General features: G+C 44.9%; 1 protein-coding gene across 3 annotated transcripts in view; it reads left to right on the top strand.

Moving 5' to 3' along the window:
• Nucleotides 1-1,815: 1,815 nt before the first annotated feature.
• The window catches only part of ATL2 (atlastin GTPase 2), a 50,644-nt gene continuing 25,941 nt past the window's right edge, over nt 1,816-26,518 (top strand). Inside the window, exons 1-3 of one of the 3 annotated variants that reach the window (XM_073339967.1) lie at nt 1,816-1,953; nt 19,868-20,136; nt 26,105-26,239. In XM_073339967.1, the coding sequence (XP_073196068.1) occupies nt 1,905-1,953; nt 19,868-20,136; nt 26,105-26,239 (453 nt within the window). In that variant the 5' untranslated portion in view covers nt 1,816-1,904. The other 2 variants (XM_073339968.1, XM_078852390.1) reach the window with 2 other exon arrangements.

The following is a 26,518-nucleotide window of genomic DNA, read 5'->3' as shown; positions in this document are numbered from 1 at the left end:
TCCCCTTATGTGTTTCCAAACCAAACACTGTAGCATTGCAATACTGCATGAGAACCATAAAGAGAAATTGACAGTCTGAATTGTCTGAGAAGACAGAAATGCAAAAAGGTGCCTGGAGTCACAACACAGATTAGGTTTCAGAGTAGCAGCCGTGTTAGTCTGTATTCGCAAAAAGAAAAGGAGTACTTGTGGCACCTTAGAGACTAACCCATTTATTTGAGCATAAGCTACAGTAGCTCACGAAAGCTCATGCTCAAACAAATGGGTTAGTCTCTAAGGTGCCACAAGTCCTCCTTTTCTTTTTGCGAACACAGATTAGGACATTTTGGCCAGACTCACCAGTACAGTCCGGTGACATAAAGCAGCCATAAACTCGTGCAAAAGAAAGAAAAAGATGTGGAAAACAACTCGTTATGATCATGGGCAAATCCAACCCAATCACATTGCACTGGAGGCAGAACTTAGCACTCCTGATGCCATTAGCAACCCCTATTGATTGCTGAAATCTGAAAGGGCAAGATTTATCAAGGCGATACAAGAGTTGCTATGGTGCCCATGTTTTTAAAATCCAGATCTGTAACAATTATGGGGCAATATTTTTAAGATTGTGAAGCAGTCATGCAAGCCATTCCTTGGGGGCTGGTGTAGCTAATGCCAGCTTCAGTCTCAACAGCGACTCTAAATGACACTAAAGAGCCGCAACCTTTTCCCCCACTGGTGACAACCACGACTGCAACATTGAACATCCTTTCCATGCTCCCTAAGGTAGCAAAGACCCATCTCCACCAATGCCTGCCAGCTGCAGCAGTGGTGTGTGAATCCAGCGGCATTAAAGCCAGGTTCTGGGCTGCTTCCTGGATGATGTGTCACAGATAAGAAAGTGAGAGGCGTTATTTTGATTCCACCCATCCTGAGGATGCTCTTTGGTATCTCCAGAGCACCTTCCCTCCCAGGATCTTCACTGTGCAGTAGGTCAGAATTATTCTCCCCATTCAACAGATGGGGAACTGAGGCACAGAGAGTGATCAGTTGACTTTGCCCAAGGCCACATAGGAAATTAGTGTCGCCAGGAACCAGCACGGCCTGCAGCCCGACTTGGGTAGGACATGTCAGCTGGGATGAGTGACTGCAGCCACACCAGGTGCTGATTCAGCATGCCCAACAAGAAAGATTTGGGCCCTGATACCTCATGTTTGCTGGGGTCCCACCCACTCCCATTTCACTCTGTTTATACAGGGGTGACTCTGGGGAGGGGGAAGCAGGGGTGACTTCAGGGGGATGACTTCAGGGTTGGGCAAGGGTAATTCTGCAGGGGAGGCCTCGGGGGTGGGCAGGGGTGAGTCGGGGGGGATGGGTGGGTGACTCCGGGGGTGTGGGGATGGGTGGGGTGAGTTAGCGGAGATGTGTGGAGTGACTCAGGGGTTCTGGTGGGATGACTCCAGGGGAGGTGGGTGGGGGTGAGTTGGGGGACGGGCGCGGTGACTCCGTGAGGGCTCCAGGCCCTGGCCGCTCGGGATCCTGGAGCTGGGGGTAGGGACGCCAATTTTAGTTGGATGTATTTCTGGAAATTTCATCACATGTCATAATCTTTCATTAAAGATTAATCTTTAAGTCCTGGACACTCCAGGCCAATCCTGGAGGGTTGGCACCCCTAGCTCGGGGGAGGGCCGCCCCAGCGGGCGCTAGGACCCGGCAGCGCCGGCAGCCAGGCGCCCGGCGGGCAGGGAACCCGGCGGCGCTCGGACCCCGCGGGCTCCGGACCGCCCGCCCGGATGGGGCGGAGCCGGCGGCGCAGTTGCCGGGCACGCGCCGCAGCGGGATTGGCGGCGCCGCGCGCTGCCGGCCGATAAAGGTCTCGCGGCGGCGTTTGACGTCACGCGGAGTTAATTTTAAACCCGGACAAGATGGCGGAAGGGGACGCGGCGCGGGGCGGCCAGCGCGCGGGGCCGCCAGGTAACGAGCGGCCGGGCCGGGGCTCCGGGCTCTGCCCCAAGCGCCGGCGGTGGCGGGGCCGGGTGTGGCGGGCTCTGGCGCGCGTCGGGCGGGGCGGGCTCTGGCCGGGGCACGAGTGGGGGCCCACTGGGGGGGGCGCTCTGGCCGGGGCGCGGCGGGGGGGGCTCGGCGCGGGGTGACGGGGGGGGCGCTGGCTGGGGCACGGGGGGGGGCGACTCGGCGCGGGGTGACGGGGGGGCGACTCGGCGCGGGGTGACGGGGGGGCGACTCGGCGCGGGGTGACGGGGGGGGGCTCGGCGCGGGGTGACGGGGGGGGGCTCGGCGCGGGGTGACGGGGGGGCGCTCGGGGGGGGCTCGGCGCGGGGTGACGGGGGGGGCGCTGGCCGGGGCACGGCGGGGGGGGCTTGGCGGGGGGGGGGGGCGCGCTGGCCGGGGCGCGGGGCGGCGGGGGGGGACGCTGGCCTGGGCTCGGCGGGGTGGGGCTCGGCGGCGGGGGGGCGCTCTGGCCGGGGCACGAGTGGGGGCCCACTGGGGGGGCGACTCGGCGCGGGGTGACGGGGGGGGCGCTGGCCGGGGCACGGCGGGGGTGGACGGCTCGGCGCGGGGCGGCGGCGGTGGGGGGCGCGCTGGCCGGGGGGGCTCGGCGCGGGGTGACGGGGGGGTCCGCTCTGGCCGGGGCTCGGCGGGGGGGGGGGGTCCGCTCTGGCCGGGGCTCGGCGGGGGGGGGGGTCCGCTCTGGCCGGGGCTCGGCGGGGGGGGGGTCCGCTCTGGCCGGGGCTCGGCGGGGGGGGGCGCGGCGGGGGGGGGGCGCGCTGGCCGGGGCGGCGGCGGGGGGGGCTCGGCGCGGGGTGACGGGGGGGCGCGCTGGCCGGGGCACGGCGGGGGGGGGGCGCGCTGGCCGGGGCACGGCGGGGGGGGCTCGGCGCGGGGCGGGGCGGCGGGGGGGGTTCGGCGCGGGGTGACGGGGGGGGGCTCTGGCCGGGGCACGGCGGGGGGGGCTCGGCGCGGGGGGGCGCGCTGGCCGGGGGGGCTCGGCGCGGCGGGGGGTGACAGGTTCTCATGAGTGTTTTGGGGGCGCGGCTGCAGGTCGCAGGGCCTGCCCGGCACGTTTTGGGGGGTGGCCGGCAGGGGGTGGCCCGTACACTTGTGGGTCCTGTTGTGTCCCGTGTCGGCGGGTGGGCAGGAAAGCTGCCGCGGGCGGGCGGGCGTTGGGAGCCGAGGCCTGTAGCTAGGGAGCCGGTGTCCCGGTGCGATGGGGGCAGTCCCTGTTTTCGGGGCTGTGTCTTGCAGAGGCGCCTGTTCCCCTGCCCCCGTCCCCCCTGGTCGCCCTGCCCGTGGTGGCGGCAGCCGGCTGCAGGGAGGAATCCGCTCGCGTTGGAGCGCGGTCCTGGCGGTTCATTTATGCTGTGACCTACTTTTAAGTAGAACAGAAATCCTGAAGTGCCAGTTTTATCCCTTCCAACTCCCTCATTTGTTGCTTCTCAGCTCCTGGCCCTCCGTAGGGAAAGGCTCTTTGAGCTTTGCCCCGCGCAGATGGTTCCTGTAGTGAGTCTGAAACAACCCCTTCAGTGTGTGCATAGAGGGAGTTGGGTGGAAACACTGAATTGAACTGATAACGTTTTAGTGACCTTACCCTATGCTGCAACGTGGTTCTAGCTGGCAGGTGACCTGGGGACCTTGCCTTTGTGTAGGTCATAAGTTATGTGCATAATTGTTGCCAAATCTCTCAGGGAGAATACATTTGTAATACTCTACAACTCTGTAAATAAGCCAAGGCAAAGGATAGCATTTGGACACTATCATGATGGGAAATGCAGAAAACGTAATATAGATAAAAATGTTAAGTCGTGTAAAACCTTAATGACTCAAATTCTAAATGATGGGAGCAACTTATTTTCTCATTCAAATAAAATCAAAACAGCCCTAGTAATATGTAATGTGCTTACTGGTTCTGGTTACAGCACTTAAAGTGGGGTCTGGTTGTGAAATTTTACTGACCAACTGAGAAGAGATCCGATGAAGATAAACTAGACTTTCCTTGCCCCTTTACAAGAATATGCTTGTACTAATATACTGTTTGTCATGGAAGCAGACTTGTACACTGGAGCATCAATGTTCTTGTAGCAAGTCCTCTCTTAATAATGGGACCTACTGTCTTCAAGGGTTTGCTACTTAGACTCCTATATATTTGAGTCTAAGGTCGTACGGTATGGCTCAAGAACAAACCAAACATTTGAGAATGTGACTGTCTGATTTTAGAGCTAGAAAGACAGGCAATGTTTTGCTAAGTCATAGGCTCTTGGAGTTAAAATACAATGTAATATCTTCAGTCAAATGTTGAAGTCTCAGTGCATGTTGGGCATACTTACAACATTTTGTTAATTACACTGTTGCATGATTGGAACACTTAGTTTGAAAACCAGGTGGTTGAATTCAGCATTGTTAACCAAAAGCTGATTGGTAGATACCATATGCTGCCATTGGTTAGCGGTGATACACTTGCTAGTCCACTGGATATGGAGACATCTTGGCAGAAGTAGAAACTGGAACTTACAGATCAGGTACTCTGCAAACCTGTTGAAAGGGGGAAATAACCTGAACACTTCCCTTAATTTACAGCTTTTAATGATGTTCTTCCTCATCAAAAATCTATATTTGTTCAGCAGTAATTCTGTCCTTCAGGGTAAAGTGTGCTGCGTTCAAGAAAATAGGGAGGTGGTGGTCTAAGGAAATACTAGACAAACTCAAACATGATTAACTCCACTAAAAAGTCATACTGACTTAAGGGAATACAGGCCTAAAAGCTCTTAGATGAAATTATTTCAAACTAGAAGTAAAACATTTGCACTGTGGCCAATATCCATGTCTGAAAGCCACCAGTCCTTCAAATACAGATAAGAAGATACAGAATTTCAGAAGACATCTTGGGCCTAAAGTTCAGGGGTATTGAGCACCTACAGCTTCCACTGACTTGGCACTCCTAAGACTCAGGCCCAAGACCTCTCCAGTTAGGAACCCATAATCAAAGGCAACTTCTGAAAACTTTGGCACAAATGTTTCAGTAAAGTTAGTGAAAATGTTACCTCTTCATTGTTTCTACAATAAGATACTGTTGCTGAATACTTAAATAGACTAGTGAAATGCTATTGATCCTCTCTTGCTACCTCACACTTGAGCAAGTTAAAATAACACTTTTAGAATAGGAGACTAGTACTACTGATGTAAGTTGGCCATAGCAGGGGTAAGTGCTGCTAGGTCTTCTCCCTCACATTGCTAATGTTCTTAATGGCAACATCTGAGCTGTTCCAATCATGAAGCTTGCTTGATCATACTGCCAAGTACAATAAAAATGGTGGCAGTGAACTTCTGAAGTACAGACTAGAATTGGAACCAAACTAAATGCATGTTCTTCTCACTTAGCGTAAAACATAACTGAATATTCAGTCTTATATGACAATCACAAATTGCAACCCTTTCACCAGGGTTAGGATAAGAGGAAATAAAAAGTTATGACTGTTCATATCCTTTGTCAAAACACACTATACCATGTCAAAATCTGATTGCTCAGTTCTGAGGAGTCACGGACATAGGACAAACTCCGTACTTAAAGGATACCACCAAAGCTGTTCCAGCTTTGACTGCTCTTGACTGTAGCCCCTCGGGCTAGCTTGCCTTTATTATATTCAGCAGTAAAGCAAAGAACCTACAGTTAGCTGAAGACTTGAGGCCTAATGCATAATCTATAGATCAGGCAAGATGACAGATGTCTTATACTTTAGGTCCCAAGTTAAGATTTCCAGTCACTTAAAAGATTGCATTGTAACAATAAACATGCAGATTTGCTGTGTCCATTTAACAACCTGAACTACTTAGAATGATCTGCAAAAGTTCAAAGGGGCAGTATCAAGTTTAAAATTCAGAGTTTGAAGTGGTTTGCATTCTTGCTTGCATGCGACACTCGGGGTGTGTGTGTGTGTACACAGTGTTGCACTGTGCACTTGCAGTTCTCCAACTTGCATGCATTTCATTAAGTCCATCCTGGACCAACATTTTAAACTTGATTTACTAACAGTTTAAGTTATTAAAGATCACGTCTTAATCTTTTCTATTTCTCATTCTTATTGTCCAAGCTGAGTAAAATCCCAGAAATATAGTTCTTGTTTACACCATGCTGCAATTCTTGCAATCCAAATACTGTAGAGGAATTTTGAAATACCTACACTTGTACTAAAATCTTAAACTTAACATGACTTCTAAACATTGCAGTGAAGAAGTCTATTTAGTTTTTTGTGAAAACAAAAAACACTTTTATAAACCAGCATCTGAGTTCAAGCTGTCTGGCAGTGGTGCCTCTTTCCTGTTAAAATGAAAATATTTTACCCTGAGCATTAATGGATCGTTTCCCTCATGTGTTCAGAGCTTTGCCATAGTCCTGCAGTTGAGTGTTGAAGTCACTGGAACTCTGCATGGGTTTGCCCATGTGAATCCAATTGCAGTATTGGAACTTATGCTAGTCACATGAATACTAGAGCAAACTAATCTGTTCTAAGGAATGGTCGTCTTTTATGGATAAAAGCAGGTTAATGATATTGAAGAACAGTCTTTCAGTTCATTTGTCATGTGGTACTCTGAAAGGAGTACGGGTATCTGTACAAATAGAAATAACTCAGCTATAGTACTTGGCAACTAATTTCACAGGAAATGTTTTTGAGTACTTATCTAGGGAATCAGTAGGTGATCATATCATGCTTCAGCTGTAAGACTTCCCTAATATTACTCTTCTTTAATAATAATTTCCTGTAAAGCTAAATGATTAACACTACACAGGTCTGTGAGTTTAAAGCTATGGAAGATCTTGGGGGTTTTCAGAAAGCCCCCAATATGTTTAACTATATTGATTTTTTAAAAAGATGTTCAAAATAAAATCAGAAAGTTGTGTTTGCACTGTGTAAACTGGAAGTTTGCCTCATGCAATGGCATGCAGATTGGGCCAGTCACATTTCTAATATCTGGTAGCTATCTGCAGTATCTTAAAGGGACCTGCAACTCAAACTTCTTGAAATATACTAACTTTAAAAAGTTTCCCATGTCTGATAGATTTGAGGCATACTGTTTAAAGGGCACTATTTACATAAGTTTAAAAAAAAATTCGGGCAACAAGGGAGGAAACTGACTGCAAGGGGCACAGGGAAACTGACTTCATACAGTGCTTTTGTGCACAAAGTAAATAGGCTGGTTTTTTTGCTTTCAATTACCGTAATCTTGGCTATTAAATCCTACTAGTCAGTAAAAACAAACCCCATTATTTTCAATTGGTATTCCTTTGGCATTGGTCCTATAAATGCTTATATGAAGTGGTCCATGCAGCACTCCCACTGTGTGATCCTTGCTTTCATTCTGTGGACCACCAGAAAGTGCCAGAGACCACAACTTGTTCATAAATGATCTGGAGAAAGAGGTAAACGGTGAGGTGGCAAAGTTTGCAGATGATACTAAGCTGCTCAAGATAGTTAGGACCAAAGCAGACTGTGAAGAACTTCAAAAAGATCTAACAAAATTAAGTGATTGGGCAACAAAATGGCAAATGAAATTTAATGTGGATAAATGTCAAGTAATGCACATTGGAAAAAATAACCCCAACTATACATACAATATGATGGGGGCTAATTTAGCTACAACTAATCAGGAGAAAGATCTTGGAGTCATCGTGGATAGTTCTCTGAAGACGTCCACACAGTGTGCAGCGGCAGTCAAAAAAGCAAACGGGATGTTAGGAATCATTTAAAAAAAGGGATAGAGAATAAGACGGAGAATATCTTATTGCCCTTATATAAATTCATGGTAGTCCACATCTTGAATACTGCATACGGATGTGGTCCCCTCATCTCAAAAAGGATATACTGGCATTAGAAAAGGTTCCGAAAAGGGCAACTAAAATGATTAGGGGTTTGGAACGGGCCCCATATGAGGGGAGATTAGAGGCAAGCTTGGAAAAGAGGAGACCAAGATTTCAGCTTGAAAAAGAGGAGACCAAGGGGGGATATGATAGAGGTCTATAAAATCATGAGTGGTGTGGCGAAAGTGAATAATGAAAAGTTATTGACTTGTTCCCATAATATAAGAACTAGGGGCCACCAAATGAAATGAATGGGCAGCAGGTTTAAAACAAATAAAAGGGATTTCTTCTTTACTCAGTGCACAGTCAACCTGTGGAACTCCTTGCCTGAGGAGGTTGTGAAGGCTAGGACTATAACAGGATTTAAAAGAGAACTAGATAAACTCATGGAGGTTAAGTCCATTAATGGCTATTAGCCAGGATGGGTAAGGAATGGTGTCCCTAGCCTCTGTTTGTCAGAGGGTGGAGAGGGATGGCAGGAGAGAGATCACTTGATCATTACCTGTTAGGTTCACTCCCTCTGGGGCACCTGGCATTGGCCACTGTCGGCAGACAGGATACTGGGCTGGATGGACCTTTGGTCTGACCCAGTATGGCCATTCTTATGTTCTTTAACCATTGTCTTGAGGAACTTTTCAAGTTCAAGTGCAAACCATGATAGCTGTCATGTGCCTAGCAGAGAAATTTAGACTATCATTATTTTACCACTGCGTACAGCCAGGTTTGTGTAGCATATAGTTATCAGTTTTTTTCAGTGGACCGATCACATTTTAGTACTAATTTCCTGTGAAATCCTGGATTGGCAAAAAAGTCAATTCAAAAGCAAGTATTTCATAAGACTAGCTGTAATATATATCTGTTTATTAAACTGACATCTGGGAAACGGAAACTCTTTCAAATAGTGGGTAGATGCAGGTAGTCAAGTTAATTTGAGCTGGATGTAACACACCACTCAGTGGGCCACACATAGGGAGATTGATGAACATGCCACAGTTTTAGTATAGCTGGGTCGTCTAGCTCACTCAGTAGAGGCATATTCTTTTAGAACTGGAGGTCCCAGGTTTGATACATGCTGCCGATGACCCACCCAGAGGTGCAGTGTTAGAGACAACAAACTGCCTGAAAGTTCTCCAAACAGAAAGCTAGCCTCCTCAACTTCAAAGTCAACATTTCCTGTTAATGCCCAAAGTTTTTGTATGGGTTGTCTGTCTGAAATTTGTCAGTGCTCATGGGAATGTGTAGTTATACCTTTGAAACTGGACTAAAACAAGATTCTCTCCGAAAATACATTAAAAATGCAGTTGACCCTCCCACTAATCAATCTCAGATCAAATATTCTGAAGTGCTTGTGTATCCCTGTATCCTCTCTCAGTATTGGCTAGTGGTTAGCTGCTATTTAGGGATGGGTAAAAATTAAACAATCAAGACTGTTAAGCTATTCAGAAGCTAAGGGGCGGTCCTACAAAGAGTAGTTGGGGGAAAGAGTATTTTCTTTCTGCAGCTCACTCGCTAGCAGTAAGTAATTTGGTAGTCATGAGCAGACACTAGAAAACTGAACATGTAAAGTGCTATGTAAGTGCATTATTTGCATCTGCAAAATGCCTCACAAAAACTAATCCTGTGGGGAATGTAAATACGATCTCCATATTATAGTTCAGGGTATTTAGATTGGGGATTGGAGATGGTTTTGGTGACTTATTCCAGGCTACACATGGAGTCATAGGAAGGGACTTAAATTGTAACTTTTGCATTTTTTGGCATGTCTTGCTCATGGCTTGCTCTCTGAAAGAGGAATATTTTGCTGTTTTCTCCTTGTTGGATGCAGGCTTCTTCCCTCCCAATCTCTTGATATCTTTCCTTTTCTCTAGCTGTTCTCTCTTTAACAACTTCAGTTTCATATTTTATCTTCTGACCAGAGAGTGAGCACATGGTTGCTTTAATTGCTGTTGCACAACTGACCTGGAATGTAGCACTACTGTATGGCAAGATGGAACATGCACATTACCACTGATCTCCATGGATTGCTCTTCAAGAACTGGAATGAAAACCAGACTCTGAAATTCAGCCTGAGCATGCAACTTTTTTTTCTTGCATGTTTGCACAAATAAAAATCCACAGATCTACGAAATAGGTTTCAAAGTGTGGGCATAGACACAGATATAAATCAGAACTAGCACATAATTATTCAAGCATAACTGGGTTAAAAAAAGAACTAGATAAGTGATGATCTATGCTTAATGAAGTGACTAGTCACCAAGATGGTCAGGGACATGACTCCATGCTCCAGGTGTCCCTAAGCTTCCAACTGCCAGAAGCTGCGACTGGATGAAGGGATGGATCATTCGAAATTGCCCTGTTCTGTTCATTCCCTCTGAAGCATTGGGCACTGTCAGAAGATAGGATACTGAACTAGATGGACCACTGCTCTGACCAATATGGTTGTTCTTATGTTAAGTCTTACTCGTGCAAAACTGTAAGTGAAATCAGAATCAGGCCCCAAAACATCTTCAATAAAGCTGCAGTCACACACTAAGATGGAAGGAAAAAGTAGATTAACATAACCTTGTCTATATTATAACAATCCACATTGTATAAACAACTTCTTATTGATATCAGGAAAATATTTAACATGTATGTTGGTGCAGTTTGTACTGCATGACTACCAGTAAAATGAAACCTCATTTTCAGTCAAACTGTAAAAAGTGTGTGGAAAATCCTATTGTAGAAATAATGTTGACTGCCTGTTCTGCGATACAGGGTCTATATTTTTACATTGCACGCTCCCAGGAAAGTTGTTCTCACTCAGTGATACAGTTCAGTTTGGGATAAAGAAGGTGTGGCGTGAAGTGCAGTTATTTTAACCTAGTACATAAGCCAAATCTTGTTAGTGCCCCCTCCAAACTCCTGAGGGGCTGGCTTGTACCACTTACGTCTCGTAACTTCTTTCTTGAGAGTAGGTAAAAAGATAGGAGGAGGAGCCCCTTTTCTTTCTCTACTTCTTGCTTTTGGCTGTTGCTTTCCTGAATCTTTTTAGGGTATGTCTACGCTGGCAGAGTTAGTGCCGGCAGTTACAGCGCCGCTCAGAGAGTGCTGAAAGGAAACCGCTGTTGTGTGTTCACACTGTCAGCTGCCTGCACAATAGCATGTTCACACTTGCAGCAGTATTCGGAACGGTGCACTCTGGGCAGCTATCCCACAGAGCATCTCTTCTGCTGCTGCTAGGAGCTGTGGGAAGGCAGAAGGAGTCACGGGGCGTCCTGGGTCCTGTCCCATCCCAATGGCCTATGATGCATTGCTTTGCATCCCAGCAATCCTTGTGTTTCTGTATACATTTGGTGCCATCTTTCAGTGGTTTGTGTACTGTGCACTCTGTGTCTTCGGTCTGCAGGAATGGATCCTGCACTGTTGACCAATATGCTGCTCACTGTAACACGTCACGAGTAGCAGTGGAGTTATTCTTTTAACTACAAAGGCAAGCGGAGTGCAATATTGATCTCGCCACACATGGAAGGTACGACATGAGATTGCTTGTGGCATTCACGGAGGTGCTAACCGCAGTGTAACGCCACTTTTGGTCTCGGGAAACAAGCACTGAGAGGAGATCACATCGTCATGCACCTCTGGGATGACAAGCAGTGGCTGCAGAAACTTTCAGATGAGGAAAGCCACATTCATGGGACTGTGGGATAAGCTTGCCCCAGCCCTGCAGTGCAAGGACATGAGAATGAGAGCTACCCTGTTGTTGGAAAAGCACGTGGCGATTGCACTGTGGAAACTGGCTACTCCAGACTGCTTCCAATAGATCGCTAACCAGTTCGGAGTGGGAAAGTCAACCATTGGACTCATGTTGACGGAAGTGTGCAGGGCCATTAATTGCATCCTGCTCTGAAAGACTATGACTCTGGACAACATGCGTGACATTGTGGATGGCTTTGCACAAATAGGCTTCCCTAACTGTGGAGGGGCAATAGACGGTATGCATATTCCAATTCTGGCACCAGGCCACCTAGCCACAGAGTACATTAATTGCAAGAGGTATTTCTCAATGGTTCTCTAGGTGCTTGTGGATCACTGTGGGCATTTCACGGACATTGACGCAGGCTAGTCCGGAAAGGCGCATGACTTATGCATCTTTCGGAACACTGTCCTGTTCAAGAAGCTGCAAGCAGGGACTTTCTTCCTGGACGAGAAGGTCACTGTAGTGGCAGTCAAAATGCCCATTGTGATCCTGGGAGACCCTGCCTACCCCCTAGTGCCATGGCTTATGAAGCCATACATGGGGCACCTTGACAGCAACAAGGAGCGGTTCCTCAACAGGCTGAGCAAGTGCAGAATGGCTGTTGAGTGGGCTTTTGGCCATTTAAAGGCCTGCTGGCACTGTCTGTATGGGAGGCTGGACCTGGCTGATTACAGTATTCATATGCTTATAGCCGTGTGCTATATGCTCCATAATATTTGTGAAGGGAAAGGTGAAAGCTTTGCTCAGCACCTGGAGGCTGAATTTGGACAGCCAGAGACCAGAGTTATTAGAGGGGCACAGTGTGGTACCATAAGGATCAGGGATGCCTTGAGTCAGTGATTTGAACTAATATTTGTTGCTATGCTCGGGAGTGCAGTGCTTGTAATGCTCGGAGGTGATAGTGATTGGTGCAGACAATGCACTATGAAGGTGTAAGAAAATTACCTGTTTGCTTTCAGTAAGGGAATAACGATTGCTTTCAAACCAAAACAACTTTATTAAACTACTGGATTGGGGAGAGAAACAATAAAACATATCTGCACTGAGGGGGAAGGGAGGGTCGCAAGAGGAGGTGAGGTCCTGGGATGGTTAAAGATTCGTGTATGTCCAGGTATCCTATCAAACCTTGTCCTTTGGAGTACAGTGCAGCGGGTACTATACTTCAGCAGGGCTAAACTGCAGAGGGATGGGTGTTGATTGCAGTGGGTACTGGGAGTCTGCAGGACTGGACTGTGATGGGGGCAGGAGTGGCTCTTGGGGAGAGCCAGCACTGTAGGGGGTGGCTTATAATCATCCCTGTCCCCACATTTTCCACAGGCTGTGTTCATTATGGAAGATATCTCGCTGCTGAGGGTGAGCGAGGGAATCAAGGGAGGTTCTTCTCCAAGACTGCAGCTTCCTTATGTGTCTTGCCTCTGTGCAGCAATGGTGTCATGCAGATTCCCGTGAAGTAAGGGAGTCAGTCAACACCCTGTTCCGCTGCTCAGACTAGGCATGTGGTGGTACGCACATCATACAGACACAAGCCTGCTTTCTGCAACCCTGCGGCCCCCAACAACTCGCTTCAGCAATTCCCAAAATCAAACCCACTTACCAGGGGGCCTCCGTTTGCACTTCACCAAGATCCAACAGCTGTGACTGGCTAGGCTCCTCTGGGGTAGAAAAGAGCACTAAGTGGCTGCATGCATCTCTGACCTCCAAGTCATCTTCTGCCTCTGTGTCCCCGTCCACAACCTTGTCCAAGATTTCCTCCTCCTGGCTCAGTCCATTCTCGGCTGGGCATGTGAGCCAATGGAGTATCCACAGGGGCCTTCGCAGTGGAAGTGGGCTTGCCACCAGGTATTGCGTCCAGCTCTTTGTAGAACTCGCAGCTCATGGGCACAGCACCAGAGCGGCGGTTTGCCTCCTGCGCTTTGTGGTAGGTGTTCTGCAGCTCCTTTACTTTGACCCTGCACTGCAGTGTGTCCTGGTCATGGCCCCTTTGTCATGCATTGTGAAATCTGTCTGTAGGTATCATAATTCCTATGGGTGGAGCATAGCTGGGACTGGACAGCTTCCTCTCCCCAAATGCTGCTGATGTCCAGCAGCCCAGCATTACCCCAACATGGGGATCACCTGGTGCATGGAGCAGGCATGGTCTGCTGTAAAGATGCACTGAAACCACTGCACAAGTCACCAAGCAAACAAGAAGGGGACTTTCAAAATTCCCAAGGAATATACGGGGTGGGGATTATTGAGGGCAGTGCAGTAGAATTCAAACTGATGACCAGAGAGAGGCAAGAAAAGGCAGTGGGGGACACCTCCTGGAGGCTGATAGCAGCTCTGTAATCGACCAGGGTGTCTACACTGGCACTGTGGTGCTGTACTCCCGGCGCAGAAAGCTCTACGCCTCTCGTCGGGGTGGGTTTTTTACAGCACTGCAACTGCACAGTTTCTGTGCACTCAGTGGCGTGGCCGTGTGCTCAACTCGGGAGTTACAATGCAGCAGACTGCTTTACTGCGCAGAAACTTGCCAGGGTAGACAAGGCCTGAATGTGGTTTGATTTGAGATCCCTTTGGTTTAGGAGTTAATTAGGAACAGAAGCATACTGGCCACAGCACAGAGGACTGACAACTTGTGGAAACTCACAGTATCCGTTTCAGGTGAGGAGCAGGCAGTGGAAGCAGGTGAATTTCTAAACAGCTAAGATCCTGTTTAAATGCATATATCCTGACTTCCTGCAAATACACAGAATGGCACTGAGAATTTCAGCTGCAAAGCCTGCCATGTAGTGTTGGTGGCTGTTGTGATCAAATATCTTCTATTTAAAAGAGAGAGAACTTTTCCTCAACATTTTCCTTAAAATGTAAGCATACAAAATACACTTATATTACTTTACTGAGCTATTAAGAAGAGTTCTTGTTAATTGTTCATGTATAAAGTAACACTTAATGCTAAATATTATATTTCCATGCCATTAGCTTTAACGAGGTACTTCGTCTTATCACTGTTACTATTCTGTTGGTTGGAAGTGGAACTTCAATTAAAATTTATCAAGTTGGGACCTTATTTCATGTTGGCTGTGTTATGTGCCCTATGTTCTTATAGTCCGTTGTGGGGTTTGTAAGACTTGGGTGTCTCATCTACATTAAAAAGACCACCCTGGAAGTGGTTCTGTTTGGGAAACCTGTGCAGTTAATGAAATCTATTGGGTTCAAGTAAAATACAAAATATTTAAAAGCAAGTATTGTCTCTAAATGCTAACAGGCTTTTAAACCTTAATTCTAGAAAGGTAGAGCTTCCTTACATGTGTTACGTAATCTTATTACAAATTTATAGCTTTACTTCTAAGATGTACATTTTTGTAAAAGTGCAAAGTTCCTAGAGCTTCATGCAAGAAATCTGCTAGTACTAAAAGTACTGTAGAAATAAGTAGTAATTGTGTGGGTCAGCTGCTGAATCCTTATCACATGGCACATTCCTAAAGGTTTAACAGTGAAGAAAAGAATCTTCTAGTATAAACTGAGGTTAATGGTATTATACATGGAAGTTGAACTAATCTTAATAGCAGTATTTCAAGATCAACTATAAAAACGGGCAAACAGTACTTCATGGACAAAACTTAGAGAATGGAAATGGAGACATCTGTGGAGCATTCAGACACTACACAGGAATCTTGATTTTATGAAAAAATGATGTATGGAGTGTGAAGAGGATTTAACTTGGCTCATCTAATAGAATGTGAATAAGCAAGAATAACATGCCATTTAAGTACTTTGCATTGCAGGCATAACATTCTTTTGGTCCTTTTTGTTAACCAAATATCCTACTAGACTATTCTGTAGTACAAAATACAGGACTAGCTTCCCATTTTATAGAGCATTAGAACTGGCTAGATGTGGAGTTCAAAAAGTAAAAAGTAATCCATTATTGTACTTGCTTGGGGTCTTTGTGTCAGCTCTGTGACTGTAATGTTTGTGTTTTACACAGCAACAGGGAAGAAATGTCTAAAAAAAGACCCACACAAACTGAGGAAACTGAGAATACACTTTCTTAGGTGCCCAAAATAAACTGGGGGGGAAGCTTCCATGTATTGGTTATAGTGATATTAAGGTCCTATAATAATAGGTTAGTAAATCTTCAGACAGAAGCATGATTAAGGCGACTGTCCCTTCAAATGAAAACAAGGTTTTAAAGACTATAAAGGGCAATGATAAAGGGTTGCTGTGTGTATATGATCACTGTGTAGAAAAGTGAAGGTCAGTAATAATTATAGCAATATTGGATTAGTATTTCAGACTCACCTGGTTGATGAAAGAGGGAAACAGTCAGCTCCCTCCTGTCTTCCTTTCATAATCCTTGCCATCTTGTCATTCTCTTCCACATTATTCATCCTTTAAAAAGGGTGTTAGAAGGCAAGTCTACACTTAAAATGCTGCAGCAGCGCAGCTGCACTTGTCCAGCTGCAATTTTGTAGCGTTTCAGTGAAGATGCTACTACGCCAATGGGAAAACTTCTCCCGTTGGTGTCGTGTTAATCCACCTCCACAAGAAGCACTAGCTGTGTCGACAGGAGAAGTCCTCCTGTTGACATAGCGCTATGTACACTGGGAGTTAGGTCTGTATAACTGTGTAGATTTTTCCACACACCTGAGTGACGTAGTTATACTGACATAAGTTACTAGTGTAGACCAAGCCTAACAGAAATACACATTGTATGTAGACATAAATTGTATTAGTGCCATCCATGCCACCAACTGGTTACAAAGTTCATTTAAATTGTAGTGTAAACAGGACCTAATGGAGTGAAACTGACATGATCCTGGAGAACTTCAATACCTTTATGATGAAGAAATGCTTCATGCAGGAGCAGCATAAGAATTTTTCTTTGTTCTCATGTGGGGAAGGTGTAGGGGACCCAGGGAAAGGAAATTTGCTTGTTTGGCTGCAATTCTCTCTATCTTGAGTAGTCCTCTGGGAGGCCAGATTGATTTAAATCACCAAGTGGAAAGCCTCGATTTAAATAAACTTTAATCAGCTTTTCCATTTGTACTTCAGTTCTCTTCTAAAGAAAGGTGCATTCTCATTGGATGATATAACTATTAAAACACTGATTTACAACTAAATAGCCTTTATGCTAGATTTGGTACTTCTTTTTACTACCTAGGAGGATACTCTATAACGATATACATTCATTTAAGCAGTTATATAATTTAACATTTTCAGATTCTTAAATGTACATTTTTAGTATGGTAGAAAGTGGTGAATGAGATATTGCTCACTTACTAGATATTTAACTTTTTGCCATGAATTGTCAAGCTGTGTTAAGATGGTAACTGTGTAATTAAATTCCAAACAGCATATAAAACTTATTTTTATTTAACAAAACAACCTTAAATGTTATGGATATAGAAACTTCTCTTATCAAAGTGTTCCACATGTACAACTAAATGATTTATTAAACAGGAGGATTAACTGTATTCCATTAATTAAACTGATTATTTCAGCTTAGCCAAGGAAATTTTTCGAATACACCTGAGTAAAATGACTGGAACTTACGTTCCTACTCATCTAAGTCTTTTGAAAATGAGACAGTCTCCCAAGTGACTTAGGCTGACCTACTGTGCCATATTTATAAAGCTTGACCTCAAAAGTTAGATGTTTTCCCCCATTCTTTCATTAGATAGAAAGCAGCCTTTACCTCATTTTTTGATGAGACTCAGGGATTCAAGAAAAAAATTTAATAAATCAAAATATCTAATTTAAATAAAAATCATTAACTTGTATTCACCCTGTCCTCTGCTGTTACTGGAAGAACTTGTGCTGTTCCTTCCTACACATAGCTTTCTCCCCCTCGTCTAGCAAAAGTTAACCTGGTAGTTTCACTAACATTGTTTCCCACAACCAGTTAAAATTTAACATTCATCTTTGTCTAGGAAAAATCAGGATGATCAGCTTTTCCTGTTGGACAATCAAATACAGAACCCAAGTTGGCCTTGGAGAAGTAACAAATTTCAATACAATCCCAGTTTGATAATGCATGCTATTAAATCTACTTCAGCATACAAGAAGTTGGTTGCCTGAGGTTTGGACAAGTTCTGCTTGCCTTCCCAATGTGTATGTGCTTTATGGGATCTGACCATTTCTGGAGGCAGTAAACAAGACTCCTTTGGGGACAGGGGAACTTGAGATGCTGCATTTTTTCTTCCTCATTCACATGTCTTAACTTACCATAATATTTCCCAGAACAGCATCATGCAGCTTGGCACTGTCCTGGTAGATCTCATTTTGCTGTTGCTGCTGGGGTCTTGCTATGTGTGGAAGTCCTGTGCTAATAAAAGTCCTCTAGGTGAGAAGGAAGAGAAACTTTAAGTTTGTCTCTGTCTCCTCCTTTCCCACCCCCAACCCTAAAAAAAACCAAACCAAACTTTCCTCTTCAGTGTAGTAGATGAACATAATTGTCTCAGGGGCTTGATCCATAGTGTGTCCCCAAAACAGGAAGTGCATAGTGAAATATGACTGGGTTTGTGTCACATTTCATGCCACTACAGTCTTTGCAGTTACTTACTGCAGCATTTTTCCAAGGCCCAACTTGTGTGGAAGCAAACTGCTGAATATATTGGGGTGGGGAGGAGTGTAAACTTTTTGCCACCTATCCTGCAGTAATGTACTGCCTGCAGAAAAGTCTTCTGCATTTCCTCTTCAATTAAACACACAACAAAACACTAGCTTTCCAATATTTCCATTTAATGGGAAAGACTCTTCCTTTGCCCTTTTATATAAACCTTTCCATAAACAGACCTTTGATTTCTTTTGGCTATCTAAGATTAGATAGACCTATGGTCTAATTAGCTGTGACACTTCTTGGGTTTCTTGGTCACCAGAATATCTTCTCTCTCCCCATTCCCTTGTAGCCATGCAGCTTCAGGTCCTTTGCCTTTTTATGGTTTCATATAACCAATCCAGAATTAACAAACATAAGAAACAGAAATTCTGTAATTAGAAAGGGATGGGGGGGGAGGGAGGCGCAGCATTAAATATTCATTTCCCCCTCATTCCTGTTGGATATCCAAACAAGTCTTTGGAACTTAACTCATCCGCCCTATTTATAGCAGAAATATTCAAAACACTTAATTATTTCTGGCCTTAAAATGAGCTGCTTGGCAGCATTTGCGAGTCGGCAGTAGGAAGGCAGCGGCGCCATGGCTTTCGTGCGACTCTTGCTGTGAATTTACAAAATGAGGCCACTGGAAAAAAGGGCAGATAGCAATTGTTTTTTAAAAAAAATATTTTATCACTTAGGGTAGCAGCACTGTCTCATAACTGAACTATGAATTATTTGTCTAGATATTGTAAATGTGCTTATAAATTAACTAAAGGAAAGTAAATTTTATTTGCATCTGACCCTTAAGGGAACTTGTAACTCTCTATTAAAATTTCACACATGCCTACACTTTCTCTATTCAGTTCACTACCCCAAAACACTAACCACACTCAGGCCTCTCTCGCTAGAGAAAGGGGAGAGACTAAAAAATGCCGGTCCTTTAGCGGGGTGAAAAGGTCTGACAGGAGCCTTAAAAATTAAATTATGCTTCTTCACACTGTACAAGACTCAACAAGAACTAGCTTGGAATCTTAGCTCAAACTTTACATCCAAAAGCTCAAATAATAAACTTTCTGATCATAATAAACTTCCCTTTAAAAGGGGCCACTATAAACTTTAAAACAGACTTGTCTGAAATTTTGGTACCTAGTGTGCTTACAAGCAAAACCCATGATTACTATGACTGGAAAGTGTCAGAAGGGTAGCCGTGCTAGTCTGGATCTGTAAAAGCATCAAAAAGTCCTGTGGCACCTTCATAGACTAGGCTCCAATAAGTCTGTTAGTCTATAAGGTGCCACAGGACTTGTTCCCGCTATGACTGGAAAGTTATCGAGACAAAATTCCCCAGTTTTTTCAGTTGACTGTGCATGTGATAGCATTTTGTGTACTCCCTTCCAGATTCTCCTGTATCAGTCTTTCCCTTATAAATATCCACATAGGAGTCATCAGATTAGTCATGGCAAAAGTATATGTGCAGTGTTGTAGCCATGTTGGTTCCAGGGTATTAGAGAGACAAGGTGGGTGGGGAAATATCCTTTATTGGACTAACTTCTCTTAGTGAGAGACAAGCTTTTGAGCTACAGAGTTCGTCAGGTCTGGCAAAAGTATGTGACCTGTAATTTCATTATCAGAATTCAGAAAAGTGTTATATGTTTAGCTTGATTCACTAATTGTCTTTTCAAATGTTAATCTCTAGATAAGAGTTTTGAGGAGGATCCCCTGGTAGACTCTGATGCCCTGGTCGACTTGGAAGATGAAGCAGATTTGAAGACGCCTTGCCCTATACAAATTGTTCTTGCGCATGAAGATGACCATAACTTTGAACTTGATGAAGAGGCGTTGGAGAACATTTTGCTTCAGGAACACATAAAAGATCTCAATATAGTAGTTGTCTCTGTAGCAGGGGCTTTCCGCAAAGGGAAATCATTTCTACTGGACTTCATGCTTAGATATATGTACAACAAGGTGAGTAGTTGAAGGCTGTTCCTGCAGGAATAAATAAGATACCACCTAATTTGCTAGCTCTCTGCTTTGGCGACCTTGTTTATATACCATACTCTTTTTTTAAAACAAAAAACAAAAAAACAGTAAACCATCAAAAAAAACCCAAAACCCTGCCCTTTTGACTCCAGAAATATTGACATGGTGTCAAGTTGGTGGAGCTTGTGAAGGCCTTACACTCATCATGATGCCATTTCTCTGTCTGTAATGTGATAACATTTGAATATAGCATCCATTCAATTCAAGTATTTCAGGGAATAGTCTGGGCATCAATAACCAGAGCCCTATTGATTTTGGGGGAACCTAAAGAGGAAAAATGGAGCATGACCATCAGATTAGCACATCTGCAAGCACCTCTGCAATTGTCTCAAAGAATTGGTTGATGATGCCTGTTAATTCCTTGCAACATAACAATGCCTCTATCTCATCTCTGCTCTGAACATCCTGAATCACTTATCTCCCAGAAAGAGAATAATGGCAGCGGATAGCAGGGAAGGGAATTAGGGTATCCTAATATAGGGGGAGGCATGGGAAGAATAGGGGTGCACACAGACCTCTGCCATGTGAGGGAGGAAGAAGGAAAAGGGGCACATAGCATTTCAGGCCCTGAAATATGAGGGGGTGGCGGGATGGCCCACAGGGATCTTATGGGGAGGAATGGAAGAATGCATGGAGCCCCTGCTGGGTGCAGTGAGCACAGCTGACAGAAGCTATGACGTGTGATGCATTAGTAATACTGATATTCAGTTCTGAAGAATGTTCAGATATTCTTTGTAAGTATTTTTGTTTCCTACAGTGGTTAGCTTAACTTATTGTTGGTGTCACAGCAGAAATTGGCATGGAGGAAGGATTTGAGAGAGGGTAGTGGCTTCCAGATGAGATGAGGGAGAATGCTATATGTATAAGGTGCAGCATGGAAGAAGATGGATTTGTGGAGAAGGTGGACTAATTCACTATAGCAACAATATTTCAGACTTTAAAAAAGCATGATTGCATAATACTTGTAATTTTTGACTGTTTACTGTTTCAGTTTGTGGCCTTTAAAAAGAAGATAAATGGCTTCAATTCAGACATTGAATTAAGTAAGGGGAAGAGTGGCAAAGTTTTAACGGCAGTTAAGAGCAATTAAATGTGTTCTAGATTTCTCAGTTACAGAAAATAAACTTGTAATCTACATATCAGTACTTATATAAGCTAACAACAGTGCACATGTGTTCAAGTATCTTTCATCTGCTCACTGAACAGTGACCTTGAACAGCCATCTCCCATGGACAGTAGAAACAATATGTAATACAAAATTAACTGCCATGCTAGGGGGCCTCAAAGGCATTCTGGTATGTGCTCATCAGTCCTTGACAGTGAGAACCAGGGTAAATTGTTGCCTTTTTAAAAAGTAATCTAAGGGTGAAATGCTGACCCTACGAAAGTTGATGAGGTGTTTTGACATTGACTTCAAGGGAACCAGATTTCATCCTAAATCTTGACACTCAATCCTAGACCACTTCAAATTGCTGCTGTCAAACTATTTGCTGCTTTAAAATAATGGCAGATGTGCTGATTAATGAGCATTTTGGGGAAGAGAGCAAGATATTGCCACAGTTTAAGGCCTTACTAAGAGTTAGGTGAAATAACTCTCTTGTAAATTTGGAGTGTAAGCTTTTCCATACCCATGACCTCATTATCTTGTATTCATCTGTATGGCCAATAGCGCCATGTAAGTAAAACCTGAATTTGGTTTGGGTATTTTCCTCTGTGATTAGATCTAATATGGAGGCTTTCCACCCCGCTTGTCTTGTTTTATTCTGTAGTGGTCAGACCAAAACTGTATCTGGATTTTACAAAAGAGATGGATAACTGATCCCACCTATACACCCTTGTGCAACTAGTTAAATGCACCATGGGGGTGGGAGATGGTGTTTTTTTACATTCCTCTGAAGAACGTCGATCCGACGTTCCTATGGGAAAATTGAGTTACGACATTTTGACTTAAGACGTGATTTTCAGGAACCAATTGTCACAAGTCCAAGGACTGCCTGTATCACTTCTTGGTACCAAATGAGGAACATGCAGAACATTGGAGCAAGGCAACTAATCATCTTTGCTTGATTCAAACAAGGAAACTTACTTCATTTGGAATAGCAGCCTGTGTTCCATAGGCCTTCAAGTTCTGCAGCTGTTGTTTAGTATGTTAACTGGGTTTGCCCTGAGAGAGAGCCCCGTGTTCCATTGTTTAGACAATTGCTACTTCAGAGCTAACAGAGTTGACACCACAACTTCAAAGTCCAGAATGACCTCTCCTTCACCCTCTTCAGACCAGTGCTGCAGATCTTGAACCAGAGCGATCTACCAGACAAATGTATATTGCAAAATGGAAGAGATTGACTTTAGGCAGTATGATGGAAGAAAGTCAGAAAATAAAGCCTCATTCAAGTAATGGGTAAGAAAAGTTCCATACTCCAGATGTTAGAAGAGGTTTGGCTTTTTACCTGGATCAGACTAGGCCTTTCAGGTCTTTGTCTCAGCTGTTTGTTGCAGTTTCAGACAGAGTAAAGGGCCGCCTACTATCCACCCAGAGGATCTCTTCCTGGATTTGTGTGTGTCTCAGAGAGAGACCCCGATTTGGCTGATTCTGCACCTCCAAGTAAAATGGGTGCTCACTCAACCAGGTCTTGGGCAATTTCCATGGCCTTTTTGGCTTGTGTTCCCATACTGGACATTTGGAACGGAGAAACCTGATTGCCTGTCACATGTTTGCACATCTATTCCACTGTAGGTGGCTCACACGATGTTTGAAGTGGAAGTGGGCTCGGAGCCTACATGAACAGGGATTGTTGGACCACCTGTCCAAATCCGGCAGAGTCTCTAGATTGATGAAAGATGGCACAGTGGGAGGCAATCACCCAAAGAAATGGTTACGTATCTTTCTATAACTCTTGTTCTTTGAGATGTGTTGCACATGACCCCTCCCTTTCTGTCCCTTCTTTATCAGTCTTTCTGGTAGGAGGTAACTGGGGGGGAGGGGCGGGCTGTGGGCAGCATGGCCCTTTGTACTGTGTTCAGTGGCATGAGGCACCAGAGGGTGCTTTCGCTCCACCAGCATTTACTGCTAAGGGAAAAATCTCCAGCAGCTATGCCTGAGGCGCACACACGCTTGCAGCAGAATGGACGTGTGCAACACACATCTCCAAGAACAACAGTTACAGAAAGATATGTAATGAGTTATGTTACCCCTGCCTACAGCATGAGGGAGTCTTGCCTTTGCTTAGCTGGGTATCAGCTCTCTAACAGCACCAGCCTGTTAGTCACTCAAGCACTCTCCTCTGGGCTATGTCAGCCCTGACTTTGCCTTGCAGTTTAATAATTGGTGCACCCCAGTCCCTTTGAAGCATTCCCTTGTGCTACCAGTTCCTGACGCTGGCTACTTACAGAATTATCAAGTCTGCTGTTCCCAAAGGAACAGTGCGCTCCTGCTTGTATGGATTCAATTTAGGATCAGCGCATTGCTTAATATCACAGCACTTAAACTTATTCTTGTTTTCACTATAAAGGTATTTATCAAACATTCCAGATTCAAGTGATAGTTAAGTTTAACCTCTAGAAAGCACGTTATGATTTGTTTTACATGTAATGGTTTGTTTCCAATATATTTACTTACTAACAGGTTAACATCCTGTCTAAAGAAGCTTCGCACACAAAGTCCATTGCAGCATTTGCAACCAGATTGGCTGAGGTCCTGTTTCCATGAATGTAAATGTGCTGTCCACTTATTTCTTAGGTGCAGGATGACAAGGTGTCATCTTTGCCTCGTGCATGTGCCCTCAAAGTGCATTGTCTGTCCTCAGACAGGGCTTGTGTTTTGCTGTGTGGTGCTTCTTTGTTGACTTAACATCTCTTTGTTAAAATTTACCTTCCTCTGTAAATAGGCTTAATTTATATCCTAGGTGCCGACTCCATGGGTGCTCAGGGCTGGAGCATCCGCAGGGAAATGGTGAGTGCTAAGCACCCACTGGAAGCCCCTCCCCCAGCGGCCCTGCGATCAGCACCTCCCCTTTCCTCCCCCCCAGTGCCTCCTGCTCACTGGGATCAGCTGTTTCGTGGTGTGCAAGAGGCTGTGGGGCGGAGGAGCATGGACATGGCACACTTGGTGGAGGGGGGGCAGGAAGAGGCAGAGTGGGGATGGGGACTTGGGGAAAGGGGTGGAGTTGGGGGCAGGGCCTGGGGCAGAGCCAGGGTTCAAGCACCCCCAGCAGATTGGAAAGTCGGCACCTATAATTTACATCCCAAAAGAGAGAGACATTCCTTACCTCTTGTCTGAAGGAAAACCTGTCTTTCACCTCTGCGGGTGATGAATGCCTTGATAAAGACTTCAAAATCATATTTTTTATATACACACACACACTAATATCTGTACATACATGTCAGAATAATATTAATGACCAGTGTGACCACGGCTTTTGTTTATGACCTCACATGATGCTTTTTGGTGAACCAGGATGTACATACCAGAAGATATTCCTATAACCCCCTGGCTAGCTGCCAGTAAGGGGTTCTTGGGACACAGGCAGGGAAAATAAATTGATTCAACATCTGCATCTAGTCTTCTGCCAATGGGCCATTTCCTAACCTTTAAAATCAAGCCGTCCCTTTATTAAGATTTGACTTGACTCCTGTATATGCCTACCATCTACCTCTTTGTATGTAGACACACCACAGTGAAAAGATTCATCAATAATCTCTTCCTGCTCTTTCCCACCTCTATGTAAACAGATGCATTTGTGGATTAAATCTGGTGCTTATGAAACTGTTGGACTCTCCCCTATGAGCCACTGCTCTTTATGCTGCCAGTTTTTGAAGACTGATTTCCTCTTCTCAGGAGCATCAGCTAGAACAGTTTGAAGTATGGGCTCTGCTGGCTGATTCTTCTTTCTGCAGGGACAGAGAGGCTGTCCCCGCCTTAAATTTTTTTCTAAGGTAGCTTCTGACTTCTACCTACCACTCTCTTGACAGTTTACTTCCCTGAATCCTGACCACTACTGGGAGACGCTAGCTCATAAATTCATTATAAAGGGAGCTCTTAAGTATTACCGGGGCAGGTTGAAACCTAGACAGCAACTCCCAAACTGGTTTGTGGAGCACTTGCTGGTCACTACCATTGTTCTTTTCTTCTTGGGTGGTTCTAGTAGTCTGTCTGCCCTTTGAGGGTCTTGTATTTCCCCTCTCGCTGTGGGGCCTGAGCACTTCGTGAGCTTTAGTGAGGCGTGGGTGGGGGCGAGGGGGCTAAAATCTATTTTCCTGATGAGTGGATGTAGGGACAAATGTGTTTAGGGACATGAGGCTGAAGTTCCCTTATTCAGCCCCTTCTAGAGTGAAGTAGGTGTTTTAAATACTGCAGCCGTGGATGCACTCAAAATGGTACAGGTAATGAGTCTTTCTGTAGTTCTTTTGAGGTGTTCTGTGCATATCCATATGACCCACTCTCCATCCCTACTCTGAAGTCAAAGGTATAAAGTTGAAAGTTAAAAGCAGGTTAGACAAATACCTGTCAGGGATAGTCTAGATAATATTTGTCCTGCCATGAGTGCAGGGGACTGGACTAGATGATCCCTTGAGGTCCCTTGCAGTCCTACAATTCTATCATTCTATGAAATAACTGTTGGTCGCAGCCCCTTATGGGGTGGAGGTATGTGGACAACCCTAAAGGCCAAAGTTTTCTCGAGGGAAGCAGTCAAGACACAGGGGAGTTGGAGCACCACAGGACCTGCAGGTAGTTATCTCAGACTCCAAGTACAGCTGAGCAACCTCTTTTTCTAATACTTTTTGTAACTTGAAAGCCTGTTCTAAGAAACCAGAGAAGTATATGGAAGTGTGCTAAAATACAATCCTACAAGTGATCCTCTTGCTGTTGAGTAAGTGTGTGTCTTTCTCTTAACAGAATTCCTCATGTTGGATAGGTGGGAACAACGAGCCATTGACTGGATTTACATGGAGAGGTGGATGTGAAAGAGAAACAACTGGCATTCAGATTTGGAGCGAAGTGTTTGTAATTGACAAGTCTGATGGGACAAAGGTAAGCATTTCTATGACTAAATGGACTCATTCTTCTTTATGACCTCTTAAGCTTTTGTTGCCTTCATGAATTTGGTTATGATTAATTTTTTTTAAGTGGTCAGATACCCCAGGTTTCTCAGTCACCCTCTTTGTATTAATCCTAATAGTTTCTAAGAATAAAATTTCAATTTATTTATGAGATGGGGTGGTGTACAGGAGGGAGGAAAGGGAGAAATTCTAGCTTTGATCCAAAGCCTTTTGCCAGAATATATATATATTTATATTTTCCACCCTGTTG

Source organism: Lepidochelys kempii, chromosome 3, assembly GCF_965140285.1.
Source record: "Lepidochelys kempii isolate rLepKem1 chromosome 3, rLepKem1.hap1, whole genome shotgun sequence".
In the NCBI taxonomy this organism is placed as follows: domain Eukaryota; kingdom Metazoa; phylum Chordata; order Testudines; family Cheloniidae; genus Lepidochelys; species Lepidochelys kempii.
Note: the sequence above shows the minus strand (reverse complement) of the source record. Positions and strands in the feature narration are given on the sequence as shown.